This window comes from Sorex fumeus, unplaced genomic scaffold (assembly GCF_029834395.1).
Source record: "Sorex fumeus unplaced genomic scaffold, SorFum_2.1 ptg000045l, whole genome shotgun sequence".
Classification (NCBI taxonomy): Eukaryota; Metazoa; Chordata; class Mammalia; order Eulipotyphla; family Soricidae; genus Sorex; species Sorex fumeus.
The window spans coordinates 20,678,163-20,705,354 of record NW_026606102.1 but is presented as its reverse complement, the minus strand read 5'-3'; the positions used below and the strand labels follow the sequence as shown (position 1 = coordinate 20,705,354).

Sequence of the window (27,192 nt, the reverse complement as noted above, 5' to 3'; positions counted from 1 at the left end):
CAAAGCTGATCCTTGTCCGGGCTTGGAGAGAGGACAGGGGTCAAGGCGCTAGCTTGACATCCTGCTCGCCCAGTTTGAGTGTCTGCTACCAGACACGGTTCCCTGAGCACTGCCAGGGATCTCTCCTGAGCACAGAACTGGAGTGGCCCCGAAGCGCCAACAGGTGTGCATTTTGGTTTGGGGGCCACACCGGGTGGCACTCAGAGCTTCCCCTGGTTCTGTGCTTGTGGACCCTCAGTCCTGGGCCTCAGACCTCTTCACGGGAAGCCTGTGCCTCAGCTCGAGCCCTTGCACTGCCTCCGGAACTGGCGTATTCACCAGGAGACGATTTCACTTCTGTGGCTGCCCGCGATCAGGGATGTCTCGTCCTCTCCCCACCCCCAGTTTCCTGGGTTTTTTGGTGGGGGCAGCAGGGAACACAGTTGGCGATGTCAGGGGCTGCTCCCAGCCGATTCCTGGGATGCCACTCCTGGGGGTCAGTGCTGGGGGTTGAGCAGGGGCCTCGCCCTGCTAGCTCTCCTCTCCCCCTGGCCTCACTGCTCTCCTCATCAAGGAAAAGAGGAGCCTGCGGAGTTCAAATAGGCCGCGTGTCCCGGACTGACGTGTCAACCACGCCAGTTGAAGTCGTTCTGCTTTGTTGCCCGTTTCATTCCTTCGACGTGTCCTTGGCGTCCGAGCAGATGCTGCAGGTTGCAGGGCGTGCTCCTGGGCCACAGGGACATGGTTCTGCTGCCTCCCCTTAGTGGTTTGCTGATCAGTAGCGGATGTGGTCGTGTGCTCTTGCCCCTGCCCTGTGTACGTTCCATCTATGCCAAGCTTGTGTTTGTCTGAACTCCAGATTGATGTGTAAGTTTCTAGCCTGCTAGGACGATTTGCGATCTCTCTGGGTCTTTCGAGGAATGAGCTGTTTTCTTTTGGCAAGTCGGCTTGGAGATGAGTGTGGCTCAGCTCAATGGCATGCTTTTCTGGGTATTTTCAGGTTATTGAGCTCTGTCTTCAGAACTTTAAGCGCTTTTGCAAACTAGCTGTTTAATGTATTTTTTTTTTACCCCCCACCCCTCTTTAGTTGTTTTTTTTTTTTTTCTTTTTGGGTCACACCTGGCGATGCACAGGGGTCACTCCTGGCTCTGCACTCAGGAATTACCCCTGGCAGTGTTCAGGGGACCATATGGGAAGCTGGGAATCAAGCTGGGTTGGCCACGTGCAAGGCAAATGCCTTACCCGCTGTGCTATCGGTCCAGCCCCTCTTTAATGTATTTTTGAACCAGGAAAGTAGCTCAGTGGAAGAAAACTTCCTGCTTTGAAACTAAATTTGATCCCTGGCACCCACAAATAAACAACAAATGTCCTCCCCCCCCTTACGGGGTGTGTGTATGTTAAAGGACCACATCTGGCTATGCTCATGGCTATAACTCCTGGCGCTCTGCCCAGAGGTCACTCCTGCTGGTGCTCAGGACCGTTGGTTGGTGGGGTGGGTCAGGCGGCTCTAATCTGTTTGCCCGTGTGCCAGGCAAGTGTCTTACTCTTGGTACTCTCTGACTCCCCGAACATTTTTTTTAATATGTGAAATTAGTTTTACTGCTAAAAATTATCTTAGGTAATTGTGTTCACCCTTAAACATCTATCTTTGTTTTTTAATCCAAGGTTTGAGATACCTTCAGAGTCTGAATTTCGAACGTATTGTGATGAGTCAGCTCAATCCTCTCAAGATCTGCCTGCCCTCCGTGGTTAACTTTTTTGCTGCTATCACAAAGTAAGTTGCTTCTCATTTTTTGAGGAAAGTCACTTCACGGCAGATTTGTGTTTGTAATGTTACATTCCCTTATGTTTCTGGGCCAGAAAGAACTCAGTGGACTGCACCCAGGCTTCGGATGCAGAAAGTCTGGGTTTGGTCCTTGGCACCGCAAGATCCCTCAAGGGCTGCGGGGAGTGTCTCCGAGCACTGCTGGGTATGGCCTGAAAACAGAAGCCAAAAGAAATATTTCATTCGCTCTCTATGAAGTTAGCAAGTCCGATTAATGAATGACAACAGGAAAAGAAATAGCACCCCAGTGTCTGCAGGGAACATTGGAACCAAGTGACTTCGAATAGCGGGAAGGGCTGAAATGAGTCAGGAAGTAGCCACTTTTGGCGTGCCAGAGAACGACTCTGCTAGGTGTTGAGTCATTTGGAAGGGACCCCAGAAAAACTCAGCGTGGCCCTGTCCTCGTGTGTTTTGTCACGAATTTATGTTTCTTTCTGCATCGGGCCACGCCTGGTGCTACTTGGGGGCCCCTCCACCTAGTTGTAAGATAGTACAAATTAATATAAAGAATGATTGGCAAGTTAAATTTTTGCCTTCACCTCTTTAAGAGGTTGTGTCACTAATAATAATCTAAGCCACTCTTGCTTTTTAAAGCAGTGGCCTCATTTTTGTTCTCCTTGGCCAAGGCCCGGGTGGTTGCAGCCTTTCGTGTCATATTATTTTGTCTTATGCTTGTGAATATTGGCGCCTAGCATGGTCGCTCAAGGCGGGCCTGTCCGTACAGAGTCGGCCCATGTGCTGATGCTTTGTCTGTGTCGGTTTGTGGTTCCGCAGTAAGTACCAGCTCGTCTTCTGCTACACTATCATCGAGAGGAACAATCGCCAGATGCTGCCGGTGATCAGAAATACAGCAGGAGGGGACTCGGTGCAAACCTGCACGAACCCCCTGGATACCTTCTTCCCCTTCGACCCCTGTGTTCTGAAGAGGTGGGTACACGCCCCAGCCCCTTGGGTTTGTGGACTATGCCCAGCGGGGCTTGGAGCTGTGAGCGCGGGGATCACTCCTGCTGGTGCCCAGGGCCTGTCCATACCGGGGTCCTCAGCTCTGTGCTGTCCCTTAAGAGGAGGGGACTTTATCCTGCAGGCTGCTGGGTGTTGGCTTCCCCCAGACTGTGTTGTGTGGGTCTGTGGCTCCCTGCAGTGTCCAGGCCAGAGACTGCGGAACATCACCCGGACTGGGTTTTTCTTTTTTTTTGGGGGGGGGTGGTGGTGCTCAGGGGTCATTCCTGTGGACTTGGGGGACCATATGTGGTGTTGGAGATTGGACCAGGTTGGCCCTGTGCACTCGAGCTGTGGCCCTTGAGCTTGACCATCATTACCTGGCCGGCACCTGGCGGGGACTTGTTGGCTTGTTCTGTGTTACACACGGTGGTGGGGACAGAGCTGCCCAGAAGAGGAAGATGTTCTCTCTCCTGGCTCTTCCTTTTCTGTCAAGTGACAGTTTTGTTTTGTTTTGTTTTTTAAGACCACATCTGGTCTCGGCATGAAGAATAAACAAAATCCAAGTGATTCATCTAAACAGGTCATTTTGCACTACTCCCAGCCATTCTAAAGCTTACATTCTGTAAGAAAACAGGACTTGTGTCTGCTACCATTTTAAACTAGTATTACAAAATTTTGAGGTGTTGGGGTCCTTCAGGTACTGGTTGACTGAAACCAGATGGTTTTATCTTTCTTCAGGGAACTAGGGGACACACCACATCAGGGGCCACTCATGGCCGAACTTGGGGGGGACTGTGTGGTCCTGGGCACTGATCCTGGGGGTCCCCCATGTGGAGAATGTGTCCGGCCCTTTGAGCCGTCTGTCCGGCCCACGCTGATACTGAGTTCCCACCTCCACTTCTTGGCTTGGGGAAATGTGACAAAAGAGCCCAAGGCCACGCCTGCCTCTGACCTTCACTGTCCTGTGTCAACCTGACGTTGAGGTGTCCTTTTTGTTGACAGGTCCAAGAAATTCATTGATCCTCTTTATCAGGAATGGGAAGGCATGCGTGCCAACGAGCTTCAGGAATTCAGGAGGCCCGTGACAAAGGTAGGCTTGGGATTCAGCACACTTTCCAGAACCCTCCCTGGGGTTCCGTGTCCAGTCTATGGAAAGTAGCCCTTGAGTTCTGTTTTCTTCCTTCTTCCATTGTAGAATTCCAAGCTCAGATTATGGTCTCATGAAAAGAACATGTAAAACACACACTTCACATGCTGACCTCGGGAAGATTATGCTGACCTCGGGAAGCTTAATTTAAAAATTACCTCATCAAATTTAGATCTTTGTCCCATACTTATGACTACCAAGTAACAATCTTAAATGGCTTTGCATTGCAATTACTTCAGAAGCCGGCCTAAGTGGGTTTTTTTGAGGGGGGGGGGAGGAGGGGAGAGCACCCTGGTGGTGCCTAGCGTCTATTCCTGGCGGTGCTCCATATGTGGTACTGGGATTGAACTGGATGCGGCCGCGTGCAGGCCAGTGCCTCTCCCTAATTATCTCTACAGCTCCAGTACTCTTTTTGGGGGATTACACCCAGCAATGCACAGGGGTCACTCCTGGCTTTGCACTCAGGATTACCCCTGGCGGTGCTCAGGGGACCATTTGAGATGCTGGGAATCGAACCCGGGTCGGTCGCATGCAAGGCAAATGCCCTACCTGCTGTGCTATCTCTCCAGTCCCCTCCAGTGCTCTTTAAAAAGATTTTTTGGGGGGCTGGAGCCATAGTACAGCAGGTTGGGTGTTTGCCTTGCACCTAGGTTTGAGCCCCAACATCCCATATGGTCCACTACCATGAGCAGTTCTTGAATGCAGAGCCAGGAGTAACCCCTGAACACTGCTTGGTGTGGCCCAAAAACAAAAATAAAATGGGGTTTTGGAGAGCTCAAAATTCTAGCTAGAGTACATGCTTTATGTGCTGGAGGCTCTTTGGCCCCGGGGTGGGGCGGGTGCAGTGCATACCCGGCAGTGCTCAGGAGTTAATCCTGGCGGGTGCTCATGGGATCGTACAGGATGCAGGGGATTGAACCCAGGTTGGCTGCATCCTAGGCCAGCACCCTCCCTGCTGTACTATTGCTCTAGCACCTGCAGGAGGCTCTTGTTTGATCCTTGGCATTGCTGATCCCTGTTGGATAAAATTGGGAAGAAAAGGTCAGACTTCGGACAAATAAGAACAGGGTGTGATGAGCATAGTCAGGGTGGCTAACGGTAAGGTGGGTATAAGGAATCTCTTCAATTTAAAGACTTTCCTCCTCTTCTTGCATGATTCAGAGGCTGGGGGTCTCAGGGGAGACGCACCCGGGCGCTGGGTTTGGCTGATGGTCTTTCTGTCAACCTGCAGGAGCTCACAGAAGATGAAGAAGATGATTTTCTGAAAGGTGAAGTTGGCATCACGCCCAACTCCTTTGACACTCATTTCCGGAGTCCTCCCAGTAGTGCAGGCTCCCCACCCATGTGGTACCTGCCTGACCCGTCCCCTCGGATCGCGGGGGTTTGACCGAGCGTCTGCAGCCCCCCTGCCCTGTATTCATCAGCCCTGGGTTCCCAACTACTCAAGCATCGCAGCACACTCACAGAGTCTGCGTGGGCATCTCCTGTGCCACCCAGCCCGATTTTGTCCTACACTCTGTTTCCCACCAGGCAGAATGGAAGGACTCCTAAGTGCAGTACTTTTCGGGGGGCTGAGGATAAACATGGAGAGGCTTGGCTGATTTGGCTTTAAGCTATACTTTTTTTTTTCTTTTTTGCATGCTGTGGCTTATTGACATAATTCTTGTGAAATTTCTAACACTGACTATGTTGTAGCCTCCTTTGAAACAGAACCATACAGAGATCTTTTCTCACATCCGTACGAGCCACAGTCCATCTGACTTATTTTTTGTGACAAACCCTTTGGCACCCTGTTCCGAGACTTTGGAATGTGTGTGTTGGGGAGCCCATCATGTACCAACTGCGGTAACTCCGTTTGTGTGTTGGGATTTTCGTGGCCCCCCTAGAATTAGGCGTGTGGGGGGATGGCCAGGGCTGGTCCAGGACACTGGAGCTCGGAGCTGGCCCTGTGCAGGAGCTCCCGGGGGACTGCAGGCAGGAAGAGCCCGGAGGTAAGGGACAGAGGACCCTGGGGACAGCCAGCTGTGTCCTGTGCGAGGGTGTGAAAAGGTGGACACAGGGGTTCCAGTGACTCTGGTTCGCGATGAGTGGATGTGAGGTGGACGAGAGGCTGGGTGGGACGCAGCCCACAATTCTCTACTCGCTGGCTCCCAAGAAACTGAGAACTGAGGCCATGTCTCTGTGGAGGAATGTCGCCGAGGCTTGCTCCGAACCCCTTCAGCTGGACTGCTGGAAATTTTTTTATGGTTTTTAAATTTTGGTCCAAACAAATAGGAAGGGAGAAGGTGGGTGCAGGGGAGTTTTTGGTTATTCCCCGTAGTTCAGGGTTAGCGTGACTCTCTCCATCAGCTGCTGTTCCTATAGCAGATCTGGTCCAGTTTTCTTTGCAAAGCTCTCGTGTTTTCATAAACACCAAAAGAGGAGTCTAAAATCTTCACAGTCGAACACATTCATGCAATTGTTGTTTTTAAAGACTCTGTATTCTAGTTTCATGCTTTGTGTCCTCTTTGGTTACGTCTTGAAAAAAGCAATGTCTTTAACCATATTTATTTATTTTTTCCTGTTACTCTATTTAAAGTTAAGCAGTATTTTCTTGGTCATAAATATTTTGTAAGGAAATACTTTGCCCTGGGTCTTTGTATATGTGCTTGTGTAACTTGATGGCAACACAGAGTTTGAATTTGTCTGTAAAATCTGTTTTGGGAAAATCGAAAATTTTTGTTGCTTTACAAAATTTTGGATGATGGTGACTTGGTGGAAAGTAATTTGAGAATTCGAATATTCTGTGTTTTTTTTTTTAATTTTAGGGGGAAAGGTGGGGTCTCTTGTTCAAGTGAAAAACTAGCAGATGTATCTTTGTGTCAAATGTATCAATGTGAAAGAATATGTTTACAAAGATGCTTGTTTCAGTGGAGTTTGAAGGGGAGAAGTCCTTTGTGAAAATGAAACAATAACATGGCTAATTTCATACTTTGTTCTTATGCCAGTACAGTGAGGTGTTACAATAAAGCGATTTCTCCTCCAAGTGTTCTTTCCGTGTTTTGTCGTTTTGTTTTTGAGCCACACCCAGCAGTGCTCAGGGCTCGCTCCTGCTAGGGCTTGGGGGTGGGATCTGACTTGGCACTTGGCCTACGCACTGCACTGCGCTACCTCGTCGTTCAATTTTTGTGATAAAAAAAAAAAAAGCTGCTAAAGCACTGGTTTGCAATAGAAAACTTGACGGTCCAAGAGGTTGTGATTGCCTGTGTGATTTGGCTGCTCAGAAATAAATTGTGTGCAGGTGCATCTACATTGTCGGTGATTGTCAGTCCCCTGGCGCCCAGGGAGAGGGACCAAAGCTTGAAATAGCTCAAGAAAACACTTTAAACAGAAGACCACCCACGAGGAAAAATCAGATGAAATATCTTGGGAAAGGACCTGTCAACATGTCTCTGCGCCTTTACTGAAAGTTAGTTGTTCTGAAACGCTTGGAAAGTCAGTTCACAGCTATTTGGTTACCTTGTGAGAAAATTCATGTTTAACCAGAAACTATTTTCCCGCAGGAGCTTTTTAGAAGTGGAGATAATGTCCCTTTACCACGCCCACTCCTGACTGGCGGTGAGCTTCAGGCACTGCTTGTTCGTATATCCAAGGTCGTATTGGGTGGCTCCGCTCCCTCTCGCCACCACGAACGTTTTGTGAAATCAAGCTGTGTCTATATGTGGAGCTGAATCTACTTGAGTAACAGTAGCTCTGTTTTGTGGTGAGCGTGCCCAGGCAAGCGGCTCCTGCTTCCCAGTGCTGTAGGCACAGTACGATAGTGTGTTGCTCGTAAGCCCCTGGTGTTACTGATGGTTTCTAAAGGAGGGGGGGGCCGGAGCGATAGCACAGTGGGTAGGGTGTAACCTCGCACATGGCAGATACTGGTTCAATCCCAGCATCCCATCGGCATCCCTATGGTTCCTGTGTGCAGAGCCAGGAGTCACCCGAGTATTGCTAGGTGTGGCCAAAAAGAGTGGGACTAACCATTTATTATTTCACTGTCAGTGTCACTGTCCTCCTATCGTTCATCAATTTGCTCGAGCGGGCCCAGTAACGTCTCCATCATGAGACTTGTTGTTACTGTGTTTGGCATATCGAATACGTCCCGGGGAGCTTGCCAGGCTCTGCCGTGCGGGCGAGATCCTCTCGGTAGCTTGCCGGGCTCTCCGAGAGGGGCGGAGGAATCGAACTCGGGTCGGCCATGTTCGCCGCTTGTAAGGCGAACGCCCTACCGCTGTGCTATCTCCAGCCCGTTTATTATTTATTGGAGATAAATGCGCGGGGAGCGGCCAGAGCCTTGGTGCGCTTGCCTTGCACTTCGCCAACCTGGGTTCCATCCTTGTCACCCCATGTGGTCTCCTGAGCTCAAGCAGCAGTGACCCCGGGATGCAGAGCCACGAGGAAACTCTGAGAATCGCCAGGTGTGCCCCTAGGCCCCCGCCTGGTAGGGCCAGATGGGAGAGGTACATTCTATGGGTTGAACACGAGCTCTAGTGTGACCCCCAAACCGAAAAATAACAAAACCAGAAACCCGCTCTTCCTTTTCGTCCCGGAAGCTGAGCTGGTCTTCTCCCCCACCTAGTCTTTACTCTCCCACACACCCGGTTCCGGGGGGGGGGGCGCTTTAGAAGTGGGCGTGGCTTCTGCAGAAGTGGGCGTGACCCGGCTGCAAGTAGTCTACTCGTACCAAGAATTCTAGTCCCCCACACCTACACACCAACATGAAAAACAACTAGATTCCCACCACAAGGGGAGGGCGATGAAAAGAGTCCAGAAGCCTCTGTAGGTGCTGCTCACCTAAGGGACCGCTCTGACAAAGAATTCAGGTATGAAGTCATGAATCTGTTCAATGAACTCAGTGAAACAGACAGATAACCAATAAATTGAAGGAGGATATGAAAGAAACAATGGATCGGACAATCGAGAAAATCCAGGAAGAAATGAGAGCAGAAATTGGAAAGCTACGCACAGAAATGTCACAAATTAAAGATTCCGTAGAAGAACTGAAAAACTCAATATGTGACCTCAAAAGTAGAATGACCACAGCTGAGGAAAGAATCAGTGAGCTGGAAGATCAGCCCCACCAAGCCAACAGGCAACAACAAACAGTGGCAAGGGACCTCAAAATAGCTCTAGAGAGAATCAGAGTCCTAGGAGACGATTCCAGGAGAAACAACATTAGAATCACTGGGCTACCAGAAGCTCAGGGAAACAATCCCAATCGCTGAAAAATTCCCAGAGTTCAACAATGCAGCCATTCAGATTCAAGGAGCCCGAAGGGTGCCAGCTAAAAGAGACCCTAACAAAAACACTCCAAGACATAGTTAGAATGATCGATGCTGCCGATAGAGACACAATACTGCAAGCAGCAAGGTCAAAGAAGGAGATCACATGCAAAGGAGCACCCCTTAGATTCACAGCAGATCTGTCAGAGGAAACCCTTCAAGCCCGAAGGCAGTGGCGGGATATAGTGAAAAAACTCACTGAAATGAATACTTCACCAAGAATACTCTATCTGGCTAAACTCTCACTCAAAATCGAAGGAACGGTACACTATTTTCTAGATAAACAGCAGCTCAGGAACTTCATAGACTCAAAACCAAACCTAAAACAAGGGCTAAGGGGGCTACTATAAGACAAGACAAACCCTACAACCACAACACACCCTTACAAAAAGATCACACAAAACCCCATAACAGTAATCTCTCTCAATGTCAATGGTCTAAATTCACCATTTAAGAGACACAGAGTGGCAAAATGGATTCAGAGACAGAACCCAACATTCTGCTGCCTACAAGAAACTCATCTGAACAGTCAGAGCAAACACAGACTCAAAATCAAAGGATGGAAAACAATCCTGCAAGCAAACAGCTCCTTGGAAAAAGCTGGGGTGGCCATACTAGTATCCGACAACATTAATTTCACGTTGAAAAAGATTAGAAGGGACAGTGAAGGCTCTTTTCTTTTCATCAAGGGATACGTACAACAGGAAGAAATCACACTTAAATGCGCATCTAATGAGGGAACAGCTAAATACTTAAAACAACTGCTAACAGATTTTAAGGAGGACATTTCTAACAACACAATAGTAGTTGGAGACTTCAACATCACCTTATCACCAATTAGAAATTGAGCTCCCATTTGACCCAGCAATACTCCTGGGAATATATCCCAGAGAGGCAAAAAAGAATAGTCGAAGTGACATCTGCACTTGTTTGTTCATTGCAGCACTCTTAACAGTAGCCAGAATCTGGAAAAAACCTGAGTGCCTGAGAACAGATGACTGGTTAAAGAAACTTTGGTACATTTACACAATGGAGTACTATGCAGCTGTTAGAAAAGATGAAGTCATGAAATTTACATACAAGTGGTACTACATGGAAAGTATCATGTTAAGCGAAATGAGTCAGAAAGAGAGGGACAGACATAGAAAGATTGCATTCATCTGGGGAACATAAAGTAACAAAATAGGAGACTAACACCCAAGAATAGCCGAGATTAGTACCAGGAATTTTGCTCCATGGCTTGGAGGCCAGCCATACATGCTAGGGGAAAAAGGAGCTCAGATAGAGAAGGGAGCACCAAATAAAGGGTATTGGGAGGATCCTCCCAGGATGGGAGAAGCATGCTGAAAGTAGACTATAGACTGAACATGATCGCCACTCGGTGCCTCTTTCGCAGACCAAACACCCAAAAGGAGAGAGAGAACAAAAGGGAATGCCCTGCCACAGAGGCAGGGTGGGATGAGGGGGGGGGATAGGGAGTGGGAGGGATACTGGGACCCGTGGTGGTGGAAAATGGGCACTAGTGGAGGGATGGGTATTTGATCATTGTATAATTGAAACCCAAGCACAAAAATCAGTAAGTCTGGGGGCTGGAGCGATAGCACAGCGGGAAGTGTGTTTGCCTTGCATGCAGCCGACCCAGATTCCCAGCATCCCATGGGGTCTCCCGAGCACCGCCAGGAGTGATTCCTGAGAGCAGAGCCAGGAGTCACCCCTATGCATTGCCCCGGTGTGACCCAAAAAGCTGAAAAAAAGAAGAAAAAAATTGTAAGGCTACAGCTGTTCCTTATGGTGTCTCACTAATAAAAATCGAAACTAAAAAGGTAGTTGAACCAGCAGCTTGTCAACAGGAAAAAACCGAAACAGAAACCGCCGCGCCAGACCACAGCCCGCAAGCAATTGGGCCTCCCGAGGGGGGCGGGCGGGAGGCGGCGGGCGCCGGCCGGACTACATCCCCCAGCGCCCCAGCGCCCAGACCCGGCTCCCGCGAGCCTCCGCGCGCCGCCTCCCCCACCCGGCGTCCCGGCGGCGCCCGCGGCGGGGCGGCCCGGGCGGAGGCGACGGCGCGGCGGGGGCGGGGGCGGGGGCGCCGCCTCCCTGGGCCTCGGGCGGCCGCCGGCGAGATGCCGCTGCTCGCGGAGGGCCGGCGGGTGCGGCTGCCGCAGGCCGCGGGGGACCTGGCCCGCGCCCACCCGCGGCTGGAGGTGAGCGGGCCGGGCGGAGCTTCAGGGAGGCCCGGGGGCGCGCGCCCGGGACCCCGCCCAGGCCCCGCCCGCCCCTCCGGGCTCGGCCCGGGGGGCCTCTGGGCGCCCAGCGGGGGGACCTGGCGCAGGCCGGGCCCGGGGCAGGCGGTTCTGGGGTCCGGACCGGGCCGGCGCGTGCCGTCGCGCGCGTTGGGGCCCCGTGGGGGGCGCGGGCCCCGCACGCGGGCTCAGCCGGCGGAGCGCGGGTTCCAGGCGACCCGGCGCCTCGGGGCCCCCCGGGGGCTGAGACGACCCCTGCCGGCCTCCAGCCCGAGCTCGGCCGAAGCGCTTCGGATCTCGCGGCGCCTCGAGGGCCTCTTTCTCGGAAAGGGCTGGGACCCTCGACCCTGGCACACGTTCGCGGCGCCGGTCCGCAGGGGCGCGCGGGCAGAGCCAGGCGGGTGGAGCACAGGAGCCCGGGGCGGGGCGCGGGTGTGCGGGCCGCCGTCCCCGGCCCTGGCCCCGTGGCCCTCGCCGCACCGCCCTTGGGCTCGGGGCCGGATCCTGGTGCTCGGGAGGGCCCTCGGCTGCCCGCGCCCCCTGCCGTGCTGGGCCCCAGCGGCTTGGCTGCGTGCCAGCCCGCCCGCGCCTCAAGCCTCCTCCCGGCAGCTCCCGGAGAGTGCTCCCCGCAGGCGGGGGCGGCTGCCCGGAGAGAGCGGTCCTACAGAACAGCACCCACGGGTGCCCCGGCAGTGCCCGAACCCTGCTTGGGGGTCACCTGGGCCCGCAGTGCGAGCGCCGCCCGGCTTCTGGAGGCTTCTGGAAGGCTCTAGGACGGACAGGGCTGGTTTGCGGCGAGAGCAGCGGAAGGCGTTTGTGTTCGGAGCGGCCGGGCGGCCGTTGAAGCTGTTCCTGCCAGGAGAAGGGGGCGGGGAGCAGCACAGCGGGGAGCTGTGGTTCGACCCCGGCACCCCTTGTTTTCACTTTTTCTCCTTTTTGCTTTCTGGGTCGCCTCGCGGCGCTCAGGGGTTCTCCTGGCTCTGCACTACGGAATCACTCCTGGTGGCGCTTGGGGAGCCCAGTGGGGCGGTGGGGATCGAGCCCGGGTTGACGGGTGCAAGGCAGACGCCCTTCCCGCTGTGCCCTCGCTCCAGACCCCAACACCCCTTGGCTCCTGATCACTGAGCACAGCTGGATGTCGCCCTAAAACCTCAAGAAAGAGCATGAGGTCCGGCCTAGGGGCGGGGTTGTCCTCAGGCTGAGCCAGGCTCTCGCGGCTGGGCGCGGCCTGTCAGGGCTCGTTCAGAACCTCGCAGTGTCCCCCACCCCCGCTGCCCGCGCTCTGCCCGGCTGGGTCCGGTGTGGTTCGCGTCCTTCCCGCCCTGCCCACTCTGCCCAAAGCTCCAGCCCCGAGCCCAGCGGCGCTGTGGACGGGCGCGCCTGTGGGAGCTCCCCGGCAGGACTTCCCAGAGCTGCTCTCCAGCGAGAGACAGTGCAAGGGCCGAGGCACTGCCCCTCATGCGGCCAACGCGGGGTCCAGCCCCTGCCCCCCACGGGAGCAAGCCCTGAGCACTGCTGGGTGTGGCGCCCGAAGCGCAGCAGACGCACACACAGTCACACTCGGTCCTAGTCCTTGCTTAGCGGACTTCGGCTTGCGATCCTGCACCGCGGTGAGGGTCTCCGGAAACGCCCGGGTGGGGAGTGGCCCCAGCCACGCAGGTAGCAGGAAGGTCCTAGGACGCGAGGGATTCAGAAGCTCCAGGTGGCGCAGACCGGGCCGTCTGGGAGCCCAGGAGGTGGGCCAGGACTCGCAGAGGAAGGGGCTACGTCGAGATGGCCCCCACGCGGGAAGGGCACAGCGGTCGTGGGGCCGCGGAGGCCCAGCGGCGGGGTAGAGCGCCTGGCCCAGGTTCGGTCCCCGACACCCCCTGCTTTCCCCTGAACGCCGCCAGGAGCGAGCCCTGAGCACTGCCGGGGTGGCCCAGAACCACCCGGAGGGAAAACAAGTGGGAGAGGGGGTGGACAGCGGCCACATTAATCGCCACCCGCCGGGCACTTGCAGACTTGGCACGAGAGGCTCTTGCCCGCTCCTGCGCGATCTCGCCCCTGTCACGTCACTGCCACGGCAGCACCTGGTGGAGTCAGGGCTGGGCCAGGGCAGTTTCAGAGATGAGGAGGCCGACAGCGCGCTCAGCGGCACGGGGGGCTGGGGAAGGGGCATCTTCAGGGTCCCCAGGGCGCTTCCGGCCTTTCGAGGAAACAGGCTCCAGCACCCTCGTGCGGGAGCGTTTGTGTAGCAGGAAGCGCTGGGGCAGGGCCCCTGTGTTTGCGGTCCAGGCAGACTTGGGCAGAAGGACGTGCGCTGGCCCGGTGCCCGTGAGTGGGGAAGGGCGGAGGGCGGCCGGCCGGCCGGGGCGGCGAGATTCAGAGGGTGCAGAGGGTCTTGGGGGAATGGGGAGGGGCGGGACATGCCGCCGTGCTTTGCCACTGGGCTGACCCTCCAGCCCCCACCCCCAGCTTCAAGCGGCAGGGAGGAAGGAAAAGCTTCACTCAGCCCTGCCCCTTTTGGTTTCTTCTTTCGTTTGCTTTATTTTGGGGCCGCATCTGTGATGCTCGGGGTTCCTCCTGCGGGCGCTCAGGGGGCCCTTCGGGATGCGGTCGAAGCCTGGCCAGCTGTGTGCGAGGCGGGCACTCTGCCGCTGTACTGTCGCTCCGGCCCTCCGCCCCCTGCTCGTAAGGGAACGATCAGGGCCGTGAGATGTCCAGCCACACCGAGGGCCACGCTCCTCCCGCCGTGTTTCGGCGTGTTGTCTGCCTTCAGCTGTGTGGCAGACCGTGTCTGGTCTGGAATCTGCCTCACCCCCCGCCGTGTGCCTAGAGGTACCCGCGGCAGCCCGTCCGCCGTTCGGCCAGGGCAGGGCTGGGGAGGCGCCCTGCTCCCCGGCATTATCACTGTAGCGCCATGGGCCTGAGCACGTGGGAGATGCCCCCTCGGGCAGAGTGGCAGAGGGCCCCGAGGCACAGAGAGCCAGGAGAGGCGCCCCAGGTGCTCAGCCCCTTGGCAGAACAGCTGTGGTGGCAGCTCTGGACCTGCCTAGCCACCAGCCATGGGGTCATCATCATCATTATTTTTTTTGCTTTTTGGGTCACACCCAAAAGGGGATAACTCAGGGGTTACTCCTGGCTCTGGCTCTGCAGAAGGTCTATCAGGTGTCACTCCTGGCGGTGCTTTGGGGACCATATGGGATACCAGAGATTGAACCCGTGTCAGCCACGTGCAAGGCAAACGCCCTCCCCGCTGTGCTATCGCTCCTACCCTCCTCCAGTTACATTTTAATGAGCTAAACAAAGTTAAAACTAGCAGCAGTGCCCCTGAACTAAGTTAAAATTGGTATCAGCTCCCTCCTTCCTTCCTTCCTTCCTTCCTTCCTTCCTTCCTTCCTTCCTTCCTTCCATCCTTCCTCCCTTCCTCCCTTCCTTCCCTCCCTCCCTCCCTCCTTTCTCTCTCTCATGTGGTTTTTCTCTTTTTGGTCAACCCATGCTCAGGGGTTCCTTCTGGCTCAGCACTCAGGAATCCCTCCTGGCAGTGCTTAAGATCCTGTGGTTTACAATGCTACTGATAAATCGTTTCAGGTGTTTCAAGCCCCAGCCCCTCCACCTTTGACCCAGGTTATATATACGGTTTCCCGTGGGGAGCAGCCCCCCTTCTTCAGTGCCTTCCCTGGCAAGTTATTATTATAATTGTTATTTTTTTTTGTTGCATCAGCAATTGAACTCAGGGCCTCACATTTTCAAGGCCAGTGCTCCTCTGCCGACTTCTGGCCATGTCCAACCTTTTCCTTTTGTTTGTTTGTTTGTTTATTGGTCCACATCTGGTGGTGCTCAGGGCTTACTCTTTTTTTTTCACTATAAGGTTTCATTTTATTTATTTTTTCCATTTTTTATAATTTTATTTATTGAATCACCGTGAGAGCAGTTACAAAGCTCTCGAGTTTAAGTCTCGGTCATACAATGAAACACCCGTACCTTCACCAGTGCCCATTCTCCACCACCAAAAACCCCAGGATACCCCCATCCCTCCCCCTCCCCCTACCTGTGAGGCAGATGAGTTCCACATTACTCTCTCTCTACTTTGATCACATTCAGTATTTTGTCACCAGAGATTTTACCCCAACACTCAGATCTGCTGAAAAGGCAACAGTAGACAGTTTGTTTTCTATTGCTGGTTATGAATAACATACGATGTCGTGTGGCTGCAGTAGGGCCATGTGATTTTGAAATTCCAAAATTTTAACACTTAAATCTGGAGGGATTTCTGCCAAAAGCCACTGGGTTCCGAGATTTGCTCCTGAGTCTCTGGGATCATGGCCGTTGAGCAGCTTGATCAGGAGCCAGAGAGGCTGTTCGTGGGCGATGACTTGGGGTCTCGTTGGGAAGGGGAGACCAGGACTGGCTCCACCCCCATCCTGTGAGTCCCAACAAATTTCGTCACTGCGGGCCCAGACCTGTCCAATGGCCTCTGGAGGATGACGGCCACCGAGCCGCCAAGGGGGAGCAGGTGGAGGGACAACACCCTTTCCCCCCTGGGGTGGCACGGCGACAGTAACCTACTGTGGGATCTGGACGCTTTTCTGCCAAAAGCCACTGGGTTTTGAGATTTGTTTCTGAGTGTCTGGGATCATGGCCATTAAGCAGCTTGATCAGGAGCCAGAGAGGCCGTTTGTGGGTGATGACTTGGGGTCTCGTTGGGGTGGGGAGGAAAGGGCCGGCTCCACCCCCATTCCGTGAGGCCCAACATGTCTTGTCACTGTGGGCCCAAACCTGACTGTCCAGTGGCCTCTGGAGGATGACGGCCACCAGGCCGCCGGGGGAACAGGCCAAGGCACGAAACCTGTTTCCACCTGGGTTGGCCCAGCACCGGTAGCCTACTGTAGAGACTGGACGCATTTCTACCTAAAGCCGCTGGGTTCCGAGATTCATTTCTGAGTCTCTGGGATCATGGCCATTAACCAGTTCAATCAGGAACCAGAGAGGCCTTGCCTCCAATTACACAGCTGAGCCGGAGGTGGTTGTGGGTGTGTTTCCCACATACCTAACTCTTGGCCGTTTACTTTCTTGGTAAACTTTGCCCCAAGTTTTTTTGGTCTGGCCAAAGGCACAGCAGCAATTTTGGGGTATCTGGAAGTCTGAAGGCGCCATCAGGCTGCTGATGCACTCGCCTCACAGGTACAGGTTGACCTGCTGGCAGCACCATACCCCCTCAGGGTTTACTCTTTAAAAAAACTTTTTTTCTTTCTAAGGTCCTGCTCTTCTGAAACAAACTTCTTTTTGATTGGCCAGTTGAGGTGCAAGGATCCTTCAGCACGGTTTCCTCTGTCAGTCACAGAGAGCAGAGCGCAGTGCTCACCAGCTCTAAGTGGTGACCGCTCCAGGGGGACGTGGCACTGGCCCGATGGATTAACTTTATCTGCTTATTATTGAATCCCCCTGGGATACCACATCACTCAGGAGTTAGTTTCAGGCATTGGTGTTCCAGCCCCAGTGACCACCTCCCTCCCCGGTGTCATCCTGTACCCTGCTCCAGACTTCCCCCTGACTCTGGGCTCAGGGATCACTCCTGGCGGTGCTTGGGGGACCCCGTGGAGTGCCAGGGAACCCAAGTTGGCCGCGTGCCAGGCAGATACCTTACCCACCAGACTATCGCCCCAGCCCCTCCGTTTGATGATTTTTTTTGAGAGGAAAAGTAGTTTATGTCTGTTGGCAATAAAGAATTGAATAGGGCCTGAGTGATAGCACAGCAGGTAGGGAGTTTGCCTTGCACACGGTCAACCCAGGTTCAATCCTGGGCATCCTATATGGTCCCCGAGCACTGCCAGGAGTAATTCCTGAGTGCAGAGCCAGGAGCAACCCCTAAGCATAGCTGGGTGTGATCCCAACAGCAAAATAAATAAAAACAAAGAATCGAATCTGGGTCTGGACAGATGGTATGGTGGGGAGGGCATTTGCCTTGCATGCAGCCTACCCAGGTTCGATCCCAGGCATCCCGTATGGTCCCCCGAGCACCTCCAGGAGCGATTTCTGAGTGCTAGGAGACGTCTGACCCCATGTGTGGCTTCCACTGGACCCTTTAACCAGGCTGCTGATGCATCTGTCCATCTGCCCGTGAGCTCAGCCACGCTCATGCTCTTGAGTTAGGCCTCAGGGAGAGGACTTTGCACGGGACACAGAAGGTGCCCCCACCTGATTTTCTTGGGGAAAGGATGCACCCTGTCCACCGTCGTGCTGGCCACTTGCCGTGTGTAGCCAGGGACCACCTGCCTGCGATCTCTCTTGTTCCCTCGCCCACAACGGCCCGCTCGCCCCCTTACTGCTCACTAATGTCCATGACTATTTTTTTTCTTTTTTTCTAATTAAACAGGAAAGAGCCAGACTGCTCAGAGCTCAGTGCGTTCAGCAAGTGGGACCCCAGGGCCTTCTGTATGTTCAGCAAAGGGAGCTGGCAGTGACCTCCCCCGAGGATGGTAGGTCAGGAGCAGCGAGTGGGGCGCCTCCCCGGCAGGCGGCGGCGTGTTTTATTCTCTTCCTTTTCCAAACAGGCTCCATCTCCGTTCTGGGCTCTGACGATGCCACCACTTGTCACATTGTGATCCTGAGACACACAGGTAGGACGGTGCTCCCTGGCGCTCTGCTCCCCAGGGGCTGGCGAGGCCGTGCAGGTGCCCGCTTCTCTCTCTTGCAGGCTTGGCCGCGGTGAGGACAGCACCCGTGGACAGCCTTGGCCTGCTGCCTGCGGCCGGTAACCCGGCTCGTTTCGCCCTTGTCCTCCAGGTAGCGGCGCCACCTGCCTGACCCACTGCGACGGCTCAGACACCAAGGCCGAGGTGGCCTTGATCATCAGCTCTGTCCGGGCCTTCTCCGAGCACTCACAGTGTGGAAGGTGAGCCCAGCCCCTCGCCCGCAGACCCTGCCGACTGGGTTCCTCTCAGGGCCCCCTTCCCGCTTCCCCTCTGCACGACCTTGATGGGTCACCCCAGACGTGATGGGGAGTGACACAGGCAGGGCCTGGCCTGCAGTGGACAGTCAGCAATGCAAGATGGGCTGCGGGAAGCACCCGGGCAGTGCCCCGGCCCAAGCTGGCCACCCCGCCCGGCCCCCACTGTGCATCCCCTCAGCTCACCTGCCGTGAAGGGTGTGGCCTGCTGCCCGCTGGCCTCTGTAGCGCCAGGGGACTGTCCTGGTCACATACAAGCACAAAGAGCCCAGGACTTAGGAAGGCCGCTTCAGGCCAGAGCGATAGCACAGCGGGTAGGGTGTTTGCCTTGTACGTGGCTGACCCGGGTTTGATTCCCAGCATCCCGTATGGTCCCCAAGCACCGCCAGGAGTGATTCCTGAGTGCAGAGCCAGGAGTAGCCCCTGAGTATCACTGGGTGTGATCCAGAAAGCAAAAAAGAAAAGGAAGGCAGCTTCAGGCCAGGGCGATAGGACAGCAGCGAGTCCCCCAAGCACTGCCAGGAGTGACCCCTGTATGCAGAGCCACGAGCAGCCCCTGTGATCCTTGCTGGGTGTGGCCGCAAAAGGAAACTGAAGAAAATCAGCTTCTGGGGTCAACACGCAGAGCTGCTGCTGTACCGCAGATCATGCAGCTCACTGTGCACGGGGCCGACCCGGGTTCAATCTCCAGCACCCCGTATGGTTCCCCAAGCTCTGCCAGGCGTGATCCCCGAGCTCAGCACCAGGAATCAGCCCTGAGCACCACTGGGTGTCGCCCCCAAACTGAGACAAAAGGTAACTTGATTTTTATTGACTTGCTAAAAATTTGTTTCTGGATTTTTTTTGCCACACCCAGCGATGCTCAGGGCTTACTCCTGGCTCTGCACTCAGCATTCACTCCTGATGGTGCTCGGGGGACCATAGGGTTTGCTGCAGATCCGCCCGGGTTAGCGTCGTGCAAGGCAAGTGCCCGACCTGCTGGGCTGCACTTCTCAGCCCCAGGAAGGAAGGGTTCCTTTTCGTTGCCTTCTGTTACTTATTTGGAGGGGAGGGCACTGGGCCCGCACTCGCCGCACTCAGGGCTCGCCCCAGGCTGCCGGGACCCGCTGTGGTACCAGGCCCGCCACGCACAGGGCATGTGCCTTCCCCACTGTCTTACTGTCTTATCTCTCCCGCCCCAGATCCACTTCTGCTTATTTTTTAAAAGTTACTAAAGTTCTGGACACCACCATTTGCAGTGCTGGATGGTAGGTCTTTTTTTTTTTTTTTTTTTTTGCTTTTCGGTCACACCCGGCGATGCACAGGGGTAAGTTACTCCTGGCTCATGCACTCAGGAATCACTCCTGGCGGTGTTCGGGGATCGAACCCAGGTTGCCTGCGTGCAGGGCAGACGCCCTCCCCATTGTGCTATCGCTCCCGCCCCAATGGCAGGTCTCTATGCACGCACTCTTCTACTGCTGCCCGCTCCACCAGGGGTCCACCTTCCTCTGCCACCGTCGTGGTGTCGTGCCCACTGCAGTCCCCATCCCCTCGCCACGTTGCGGTAAGCCCTCTCAGCGGACCAGCTCGCAGGTGCTGCTACCTTGGGCATTTGCTCTTCGCTGTTGATTCTTTGTATGAGAGAGGTCGGTCTGTGTCTGCCCCTCCCTCCTGACCCCACTGAGCCAGATCCCCTCCAGATGTAGCAGCAAACAGCATCATCTCATCTTTGCTCTAGTCTCTGTGCCTGTGGGCCCCCCACCCACCCACCCAGCTCCCTTAGGTGCTTTCCGGATCCTGGCCTTTGTGATTGGCCCCATGGTGAATGCTGGGGCACAGATGTCTTTAGCATTGAGTTTGGGCTCCAGATCTGATTCTCGGTTCCATGTTGGTGTTTTCCTTCTACCTGACTGCATGACTGCGGTCGGGCTGCCCTGTGAACGCTCCTGAGCAAGACCTCCTGCATCCCTGGGAGGGTGGCCCGCGACCTCCGGGCGCCCCTTCCCAGCAGCGTTAGGACAGGGCGATGGGACCGCTGCAGCTCAGCCCGCAGGGAGCGTGGGAGGTTCTGGCTCCTTCCCTGGGACGCCGGCAGGAAATGCAGCTTCACGTTCCCAGCCTGTACCCCCAGGCCCCAGGGAGACAGGCGCTGCCCCTGGAGTTCTCAACATCCCCGGGCCGTGGGCGCAGTGGTGCCCCCAGAGGCCGATGGCTGGCAGTTTCCCAAGTGAATGCTGGGCCCAGACACATTTCTGGTGACCGGCGAGTGTTCAGGGGGGCCCCTGTGGTGGAAACGCTGGGTTTCAAACCCACCCGGCCCGTCCTCTGAGTGCCCAGCACCAGTGCCGCCCCCAAGCTGGGACCCTGCTGTGGCTGGCAGGTGTGTGCTTAGGCTGGAAGCTCGCTGGCTCCCTTGTGTCCACGGGCTGCCCGGCGCCTTTGCCCCCCAGATCTGCCTACCGCTCGGGCAGGGCGTGACTAGAGCCTTGGAGGTGTGGGGAGAGCCGGGGGCCGGCCCCCCAGCACTGGCGCCTGACGCCTCCGTTTCCCGCCAGGCTGGAGGTGCACCTCGTGGGCGGCTTCAGCGACGACAGGCAGCTGTCTCAGAAGCTCACACATCAGCTGCTCAGTAAGTTCACGGTTCCTGCCCAGCTCTCATGGACACTGTCGCCCGTGTGGCTTGAACAGAAACCCCAGCTAGCAGTAGACTAGCCGGGAGTACGGGCACAGTGGACGCAGGTCCCCACAGACAGGGCCGCTTGGGGGCCCGCAGGGCCAGGCACAGTCCAAGCCTGATGAGGCCTCATGCCGGGGTGCTTTCTGGCCTGCACACGGGGCTGAGCGCCCCAGGAGTGGCCCCTGTAACAGCAAGCTCAAGCCAACAGCTGAGACCTTCAGATATCAGGAATGCCCCGAATTGTATGAGGACGGAACACACCTGCAGGGAATTGGACTGCTGAGGATAACCATTTCCCCCCGATTTAATTAGCAAGTAAAATTAGGGGCCAAGTGAAAGCACAGCAGGGAGGGCACTTGCCTTGTACATGACTGACCAGGGTTCTGTATGACCCAGCACCCTGTATGAGCCCTTGAGCCCTGCCAGGAGTGATCCCTGAACCCAGCCAGTAGTAAGCCCTGAGCACCACCAGTTCTGACCCCAAAACAAGAACAAGGGGCTGGAGCGATAGTACAGTGGTGGGGCGTTTGCCTTGCACACAGCTGACTCAGGTTCTGTTCCCAGCATCCCATATGGTCCTCTGAGCACCGCCAGGAGTAATTCCTGAGTGCAGAGCCAGGACTATCCCTGTGCATCGCTGGTTTGTGACCCAAGAAGCAAAAAAAGTTACAGATTTGGGGCCACACCTGCTGGTGCTCGGGCTACTCCTGGCTCTGTGCTCAGATGTCCCTCCTGGTGGTGCTCCCGGGACCATGTGCCAGGGTCCGGACTCCTGCATGCAGAGTCCATGCTCCTGCGATGAGCAAGTATTTGTTTTTGATTTTCAGACCACTCCTCTCAGTCCTCAGGGGCTACTTCTGGTGATGCCAGGGATCGAACCAGGGCTGACTGCATGCATCTTAACCCCTGGACTGTCTGTCTTTGGCCCCACTTATGTTCGAGCTGAGGCCTCGTTCTGGATTGCCCGGGGGCAGGGATAGCGCATGCATTTACGTGCCAGAGTGCCCAGTGTCAAGTTTGCAGCACCATGGGTAGCTGTGGGAGGGAGCTTGGCCTTGTCCTGGTCACTCCCCCTCTGGGAGTCTGTTGTGGGGGTATTGGAATGTGCAGGTTTATGCCCAGTGAAGTGCAGGAGGAAGGGGCCGAGTGCCCAGTGGTAGAGAATGCCCTCCGCTGCCCTCAGAAAAAAAATGAGGAAATTGTCTGTGTGGTGGGTACTTAACCTGTGCCCAGGAAATATGGAAAATACGGAAAAGAGACTTCACGCAGCCCGGGTGCAGGCATCGGCTGGAGCATCCGATCCTACGCTCTGGGTTCTCGGTGTCCTGAGGAGCAGCTCCTACTTTCCACAACTCCGAAAATCAGGATGAGAAGTTTCCTAGGGGAAGAGTGACATCATCTGCCTGTCCAAAGCTTGGGAGGGGAGAACGGATGGCCTGTGAGCCCTCTGGGCTGAAGGCTCTGGGGCCAGTGCCCGCGGCCAGCTAGGAGCATTGGCCCGAGCACAGGAGAATGGACAGCTTGTGAGTCCTCTGGGCCAGTGCTCACAGCTGCAGGGAGAGGGCTCTGCTCAGAAAGGAACGTTTTCTGACCCCTGTGGTACTGGGGGTCCATCCTGGACTGGCCGCGAGCAAGGCATGTGCCTTAACCCCTAAGGAACGTTTTTGACCTCCAGCTTCAAAATTGTAATTGTAGGTGAATTTGACAGACAAGAGGACGACATCCACTTGGTGACATTATGTGTGACAGGTGAGTTCCGTTGTCTCGCAAACAGAGCCTGGCTTCCCGGCCACTGTGCCCTCATCCCGAGGTGGCCCAGCCCAACACCCACCCTGGCTTTGTTGGTGGCTGTGCTGCCACTGCTTTTGGTTCTTCCCTCGAGTGGAGCTGGCTTCCCGCACCCAGTGTCCAAACCCCATCAGTCTCTGTGGTGACAAGGATGCGGATGCCCCCCCCACTCCGCTCTCCTTCCCTGCTGGGCTTCTGGGGAAGGGGGCGGGATCAGGGGTGGGGCTGTGCCCAGGGTCCAGAAGTATGAGTACGGCCCCATCATTTCTGCAGTTGTGGGGTACGGGGGTCCTTCTTGGCCTGTTGTAGGCAAGGAGGCAAGGCAAGTGGCTGCTCACACTTGCTGCATTTCTGTTTCCCTGTTAGAGCTAAACGACCGGGAGGAGAACGAGAACCACTTTCCGGTCATTTACGGCATTGGTGAGCGGCGCGCAGGGGCGGGCGGGGAGGCGGGCTGCGCCCTGGCAGCGTGCACGTGTCCTCTGAGTCTCAGCATGGGTGTGCCGAGACGGTGACAGAGTGGAAGAGACACCGTCCCTTCCCAGCGCACGCGCCCACCGCTGGTGGCAGCCCCATGTTCCGTTTTTTGTGTGTCTTGGGCCACACTTGGCAATACCTACACGGGCTTCCTCCTGACTCAACACTCACCCATCCCCGGCACCCCACATGGTCCCTCGTGTGGACTGATCCCAGGTCAGCCATACGCAAGCACCCTCCCCGCTGCACTGTGCTCCAGCCCCAGGTGTTCTGTTCGTAGCCACTGCCTGGGGCCCGGGTGCGGTGAAGAGTGGAGCTGGAATGGATGGGGGTGAGCCAGGACCGAGGCCCACCGCAGGCGGCAAAGGGCTGGGCCCGAGCAGTCACCTGGGTGCCAGTTTAGTCTGTGGTTTTGTGTTTGCATCTTCATTTTGGGGGACTGGGGCTGGGTGAGGGGGCGTGGCCCTCCTGGGATTTTTCTTTTTTTTTTTTTTGCTTTTTGGGTCACACCCGGCGATGCTCAGGGGTTGCTCCTGGCTCTGCACTCAGAAATTACTCCTGGCGGTGCTCGGGGGACCCTGTGGGATGCTGGGAATCGAACCCGGGTCAGCTGCGTGCAAGGCAAACACTCTACCCAGGGAATTCTGACTGGGCCGGCTGCTCAGTGCTCAGCTCCCTTGGCAGGGGCTGAGGCTGGGGGGCTGCTGGTGCCCTGCCCAGGTGTGGTCACACCCTTGCCACGACTCCCACGCCAGCTCACTCGGTGCTCCAGACACACGCATGCGGGACGGGTGGGAGGAAGGTTCTGGGTCTCCTGTGCCTCTCTCTGCTCTCGGGCACAGCCTCACAGGCCCAGCGGGGCTTAGTGGGGGGCTGCAGTTCCCCCCTTCTCTCCCTCACGGGGTCATCCCTGTCCTGCCGGGCTCCTTGTGGTGCAGGCGGCACCTTTCCTCAAGCCCCCCGCCAACTCCAAGGTCTTCCGTGTTCCTCACAGCTGTGAACATCAAAACAGCCGAGATTTACCGTGCATCCTTCCGAGATCGCGGCCCCGAGGAGCAGCTGCGTGCGGCGCGGGCCCTCACGGGAGGCCCGGTGAGTCTGGGCTCACTGTGGGGGGTGGACGTGGGGCTGCGGAGGTGTCCAGCTCTCGAGGCCTGGGCTGGCGGAGGGCAGGAATGGGAAGTGACATGGAGCTGCTTCAGAGTGGGGGCGGGAGATCAGGGACACACGTGTGCAGGCAGAGCAGGCGCCAGGAGGAGGCCCTCAGCCCTGGGGTTCGGGAGAAGGCAGGACGACCCCGCCAGCATCTGCAGGCAGACAACAGAGCCCTCTGCCCACTGACCTGGCGAAGTGCTTGGCCTCTGGCCCGTGTCAGCAGGGCGCCTTCTGCTGGCGCCACCTGCGTAACCTCAAATGATCCAATAGGTTTAAAAGTGACCGCTAGAGGACGCTTTTTTTTTCTTTTTCGGTCACACCCGGCGATGCTCAGGGGTTACTCCTGGCTCATGCACTCAGGAATTACTCCTGGCGGTGCTCGGGGGACCATATGGGATGCTGGGAATCGATGTTAGCTGCGTGCAAGGCAAACGCCTTGGGTAGCACTGTGCTGTCGCTCCAGCCCCTAGAGGACGCTTTTTAATAAGACGAAACCCTGATTTTTATAGTAGGAAAACGAGAGCCCCAAGGCTTCTGTGCCGTTTGAGCACAGGTGAAAGATCCCTCTCTGGGCCGGGGCTGGGGCCGGGTGCTCTGTGTGTGTGTGAGGCTCTGGGCTCAGCCCTGCCCGAAGGCTGGACTGAGAAATGAGGAAACCTGTCCCCTTGTGGGGCGCGGACATTCTCACTGGCCGTGTCTGGAGTCAGTTTGCCGACTTTGAAAGCATTTCTAAAGTTCCTTTCCAACCTCCCGTGTTTGAAGTAGCCTTGATCGGCCAGTACTCGGAACACGCGACTGAACATGGTTCTGTAAAGCGGAAAACGGGCCAGTGGGCCGGGGGACGGGGCGTTAGTCCTTTCAGCTCATCAGCACTTTTTGGTTTGTTTTGTTTCTGGGCCACAGCTGGCGATGCTGGGGGGCGGGGGAGTTTCTCCGGACTGCCCTCGGGAGTCCCTCCTGGCGGTGCTGGGGGGCCCTCTGGGACGCCGGGGATAGGATCTGGGTTGGTTGTGTGCCAGTCAGGCGTGCTCCCCGCTCTATCACTGCAGCCCCGCGGTGGCGCTTCGTGCTTGCTTGGAAGTCACACCACAGTTAGTGGACGCTAAGTCCCACCACACTGCAGTTAGTGGACTCTAAGTCCCACTGCAGTTAGTGGACTGGGGGGCACGTGAGGCTGTTCATGTCGCAGCGAGTTCTGCATCATCAGTCCGCGGTCCAGCTCAGAATCTTACTGGACATGTGATTGTGGGCGCTGTGGCCCCGAGTCAAAATGGGACAAATCCTGTCTTCCTGCAGGGCTGTTGTCAGGACTAAAGCAAACAATGTATGTCCCTCACAAAGTGCAGTGCCAGACACAGCAGAAGCGTCAGTAAGTAGCAGTTTGTGTTATTTTCGAGAAGCTTACCGCCCTGACCAGTGCCCTCCGTGCTAGACTACACTGGAGCTTACATTAGGGGGAGGGTTCGAGAAGCTGTGCCGTTCCTTACGTCCTGTCCTTCAACTGTTCTCTTTTAGATGGTTAGCATTTACGATGCCAAGACAGAACAACTTCGGATAGGACCGTATTCCTGGATGCCATTTCCACATGTGGATTTCTGGTTGCAGCAAGATGACAAGCAAATACTAGAGGTGAGAATATACAGGTTGGGCAAATCTTAACACTCTCGACCCTGGTTTCTTCATCTGTAAGAAAAAAGAGGGTTTAGACTAGGTGACCGCTGCCTTCCCTTCTGTGGGTAGTTAATCGCTTTTAGGGGGCCACTGGCAAACCCCCCGTAACTCCTGTACCCACTGGGGCCCTGTCCTGTAGGTCCCAGACCAACATGCGCCCAGAGGCAGCTGTAAGCCCACCACTCTCCTACTCGCACCCTGCCTTAGTTCTTCAACAGTGATGGGAAACACGGACTGTGACCAGAGTCTAAGGGACATCACTTCGTCCACGGAGAGGGCAAAGGAGTGGCGCTCACCCCGCCCCGAATCTTCTCTCCCCAGAACCTCTCCACGTCCCCCCTGGCGGAGCCCCCGCACTTCGTGGAGCACATCAGGTCCACTCTGATGTTCCTGAAGAAGCACCCCTCCCCCACAGGCGCGCTCTTCCCTGGAAACAAAGCTTTGCTCTACAAGAAGAACCAGGACGGCTTGTGGGAAAAGGTCCCCCCGGGAAGCTAGAGCTGGGGGGGCTGAACGTGGGACTGGGGTCCGCGTCCGCCACTCGGGTCTTTCAAGTGACTTTCAAAATAAAATCCTATTTTGGCAAAGGCTCTGCTTCAGGCTTGTTTGTGGTTCCCTCTTGGTGGTGCCCAGGGAACCTCTAGGAGGAACTTGGGTCACTGACATGCGGAGCAGCAGCTTCCCTCGTACTAACTGTCCAGCCCCAAGCAGCAGCATTTTGGGGGGGTTAGCAGCTATTTCAGCGACGTAGGTCAGTTCAGTACGTCTATTAAGCTAGTGATTAAAAGAAAGGTTACAATAGTTTGTTTTGAAAATAGAGAAAATTCACGGGGCTGGACAGACAGTACAGCACCTGCCTTGCCTGTGGCCGGCCGGTTCAATCCCCGGCATCCCAAGAGCACTGCCAGTAGCGATCTCTGAGTGCATAAGCCAGGAAGTATCCCCTGAGCATCTTACGGCGTGGCTCAAAACAAAACAAAATGCAGAAAATTTAGTGAGATGGCAGACATCAGAGACTAAAAAAACTTTATTCGGCCCTCAAGTATTTTAGAAGCATCAAATCTAAAACTCA

The 27,192-nt window shown here is 55.7% G+C and overlaps 3 protein-coding genes across 5 annotated transcripts in view; 2 read left to right on the top strand and 1 right to left on the bottom strand.

The window, feature by feature from the left end:
* RRN3 (RRN3 homolog, RNA polymerase I transcription factor) overlaps positions 1–6,907 on the top strand; it is a 28,121-nt gene extending 21,214 nt beyond the window's left edge. The window contains exons 15-18 of the mRNA XM_056122374.1: positions 1,645–1,753; positions 2,579–2,731; positions 3,749–3,836; positions 5,125–6,907. Coding sequence (XP_055978349.1) covers positions 1,645–1,753; positions 2,579–2,731; positions 3,749–3,836; positions 5,125–5,280 — 506 coding nt within the window. The 3' untranslated portion in view covers positions 5,281–6,907. The remainder of the gene's footprint in view (positions 1–1,644; positions 1,754–2,578; positions 2,732–3,748; positions 3,837–5,124) is intronic.
* The window catches only part of PDXDC1 (pyridoxal dependent decarboxylase domain containing 1), a 168,995-nt gene that overhangs the window by 97,530 nt on the left and 44,273 nt on the right, over positions 1–27,192 (bottom strand). For 2 of the 3 annotated variants that reach the window (XM_056122370.1, XM_056122371.1), the window contains exon 24: positions 26,006–26,132. The exons of the other annotated variant lie outside the window; for it this stretch is intronic. In XM_056122370.1, coding sequence (XP_055978345.1) covers positions 26,073–26,132 — 60 coding nt within the window. In that variant the 3' untranslated portion in view covers positions 26,006–26,072. Of the gene's footprint in view, positions 1–26,005; positions 26,133–27,192 lie in introns of those variants that run through there. 3 annotated transcript variants of the gene reach the window in all.
* On the top strand, positions 11,274–26,633 carry NTAN1 (N-terminal asparagine amidase). The gene is made up of 10 exons (XM_056122380.1): positions 11,274–11,403; positions 17,801–17,903; positions 17,979–18,044; positions 18,211–18,319; positions 20,908–20,981; positions 22,725–22,778; positions 23,184–23,237; positions 24,289–24,386; positions 25,965–26,078; positions 26,442–26,633. Exons 1-10 carry the CDS (start codon positions 11,323–11,325, stop codon positions 26,616–26,618), a joined length of 930 nt encoding a protein of 309 aa, XP_055978355.1. The 5' UTR covers positions 11,274–11,322; the 3' UTR covers positions 26,619–26,633.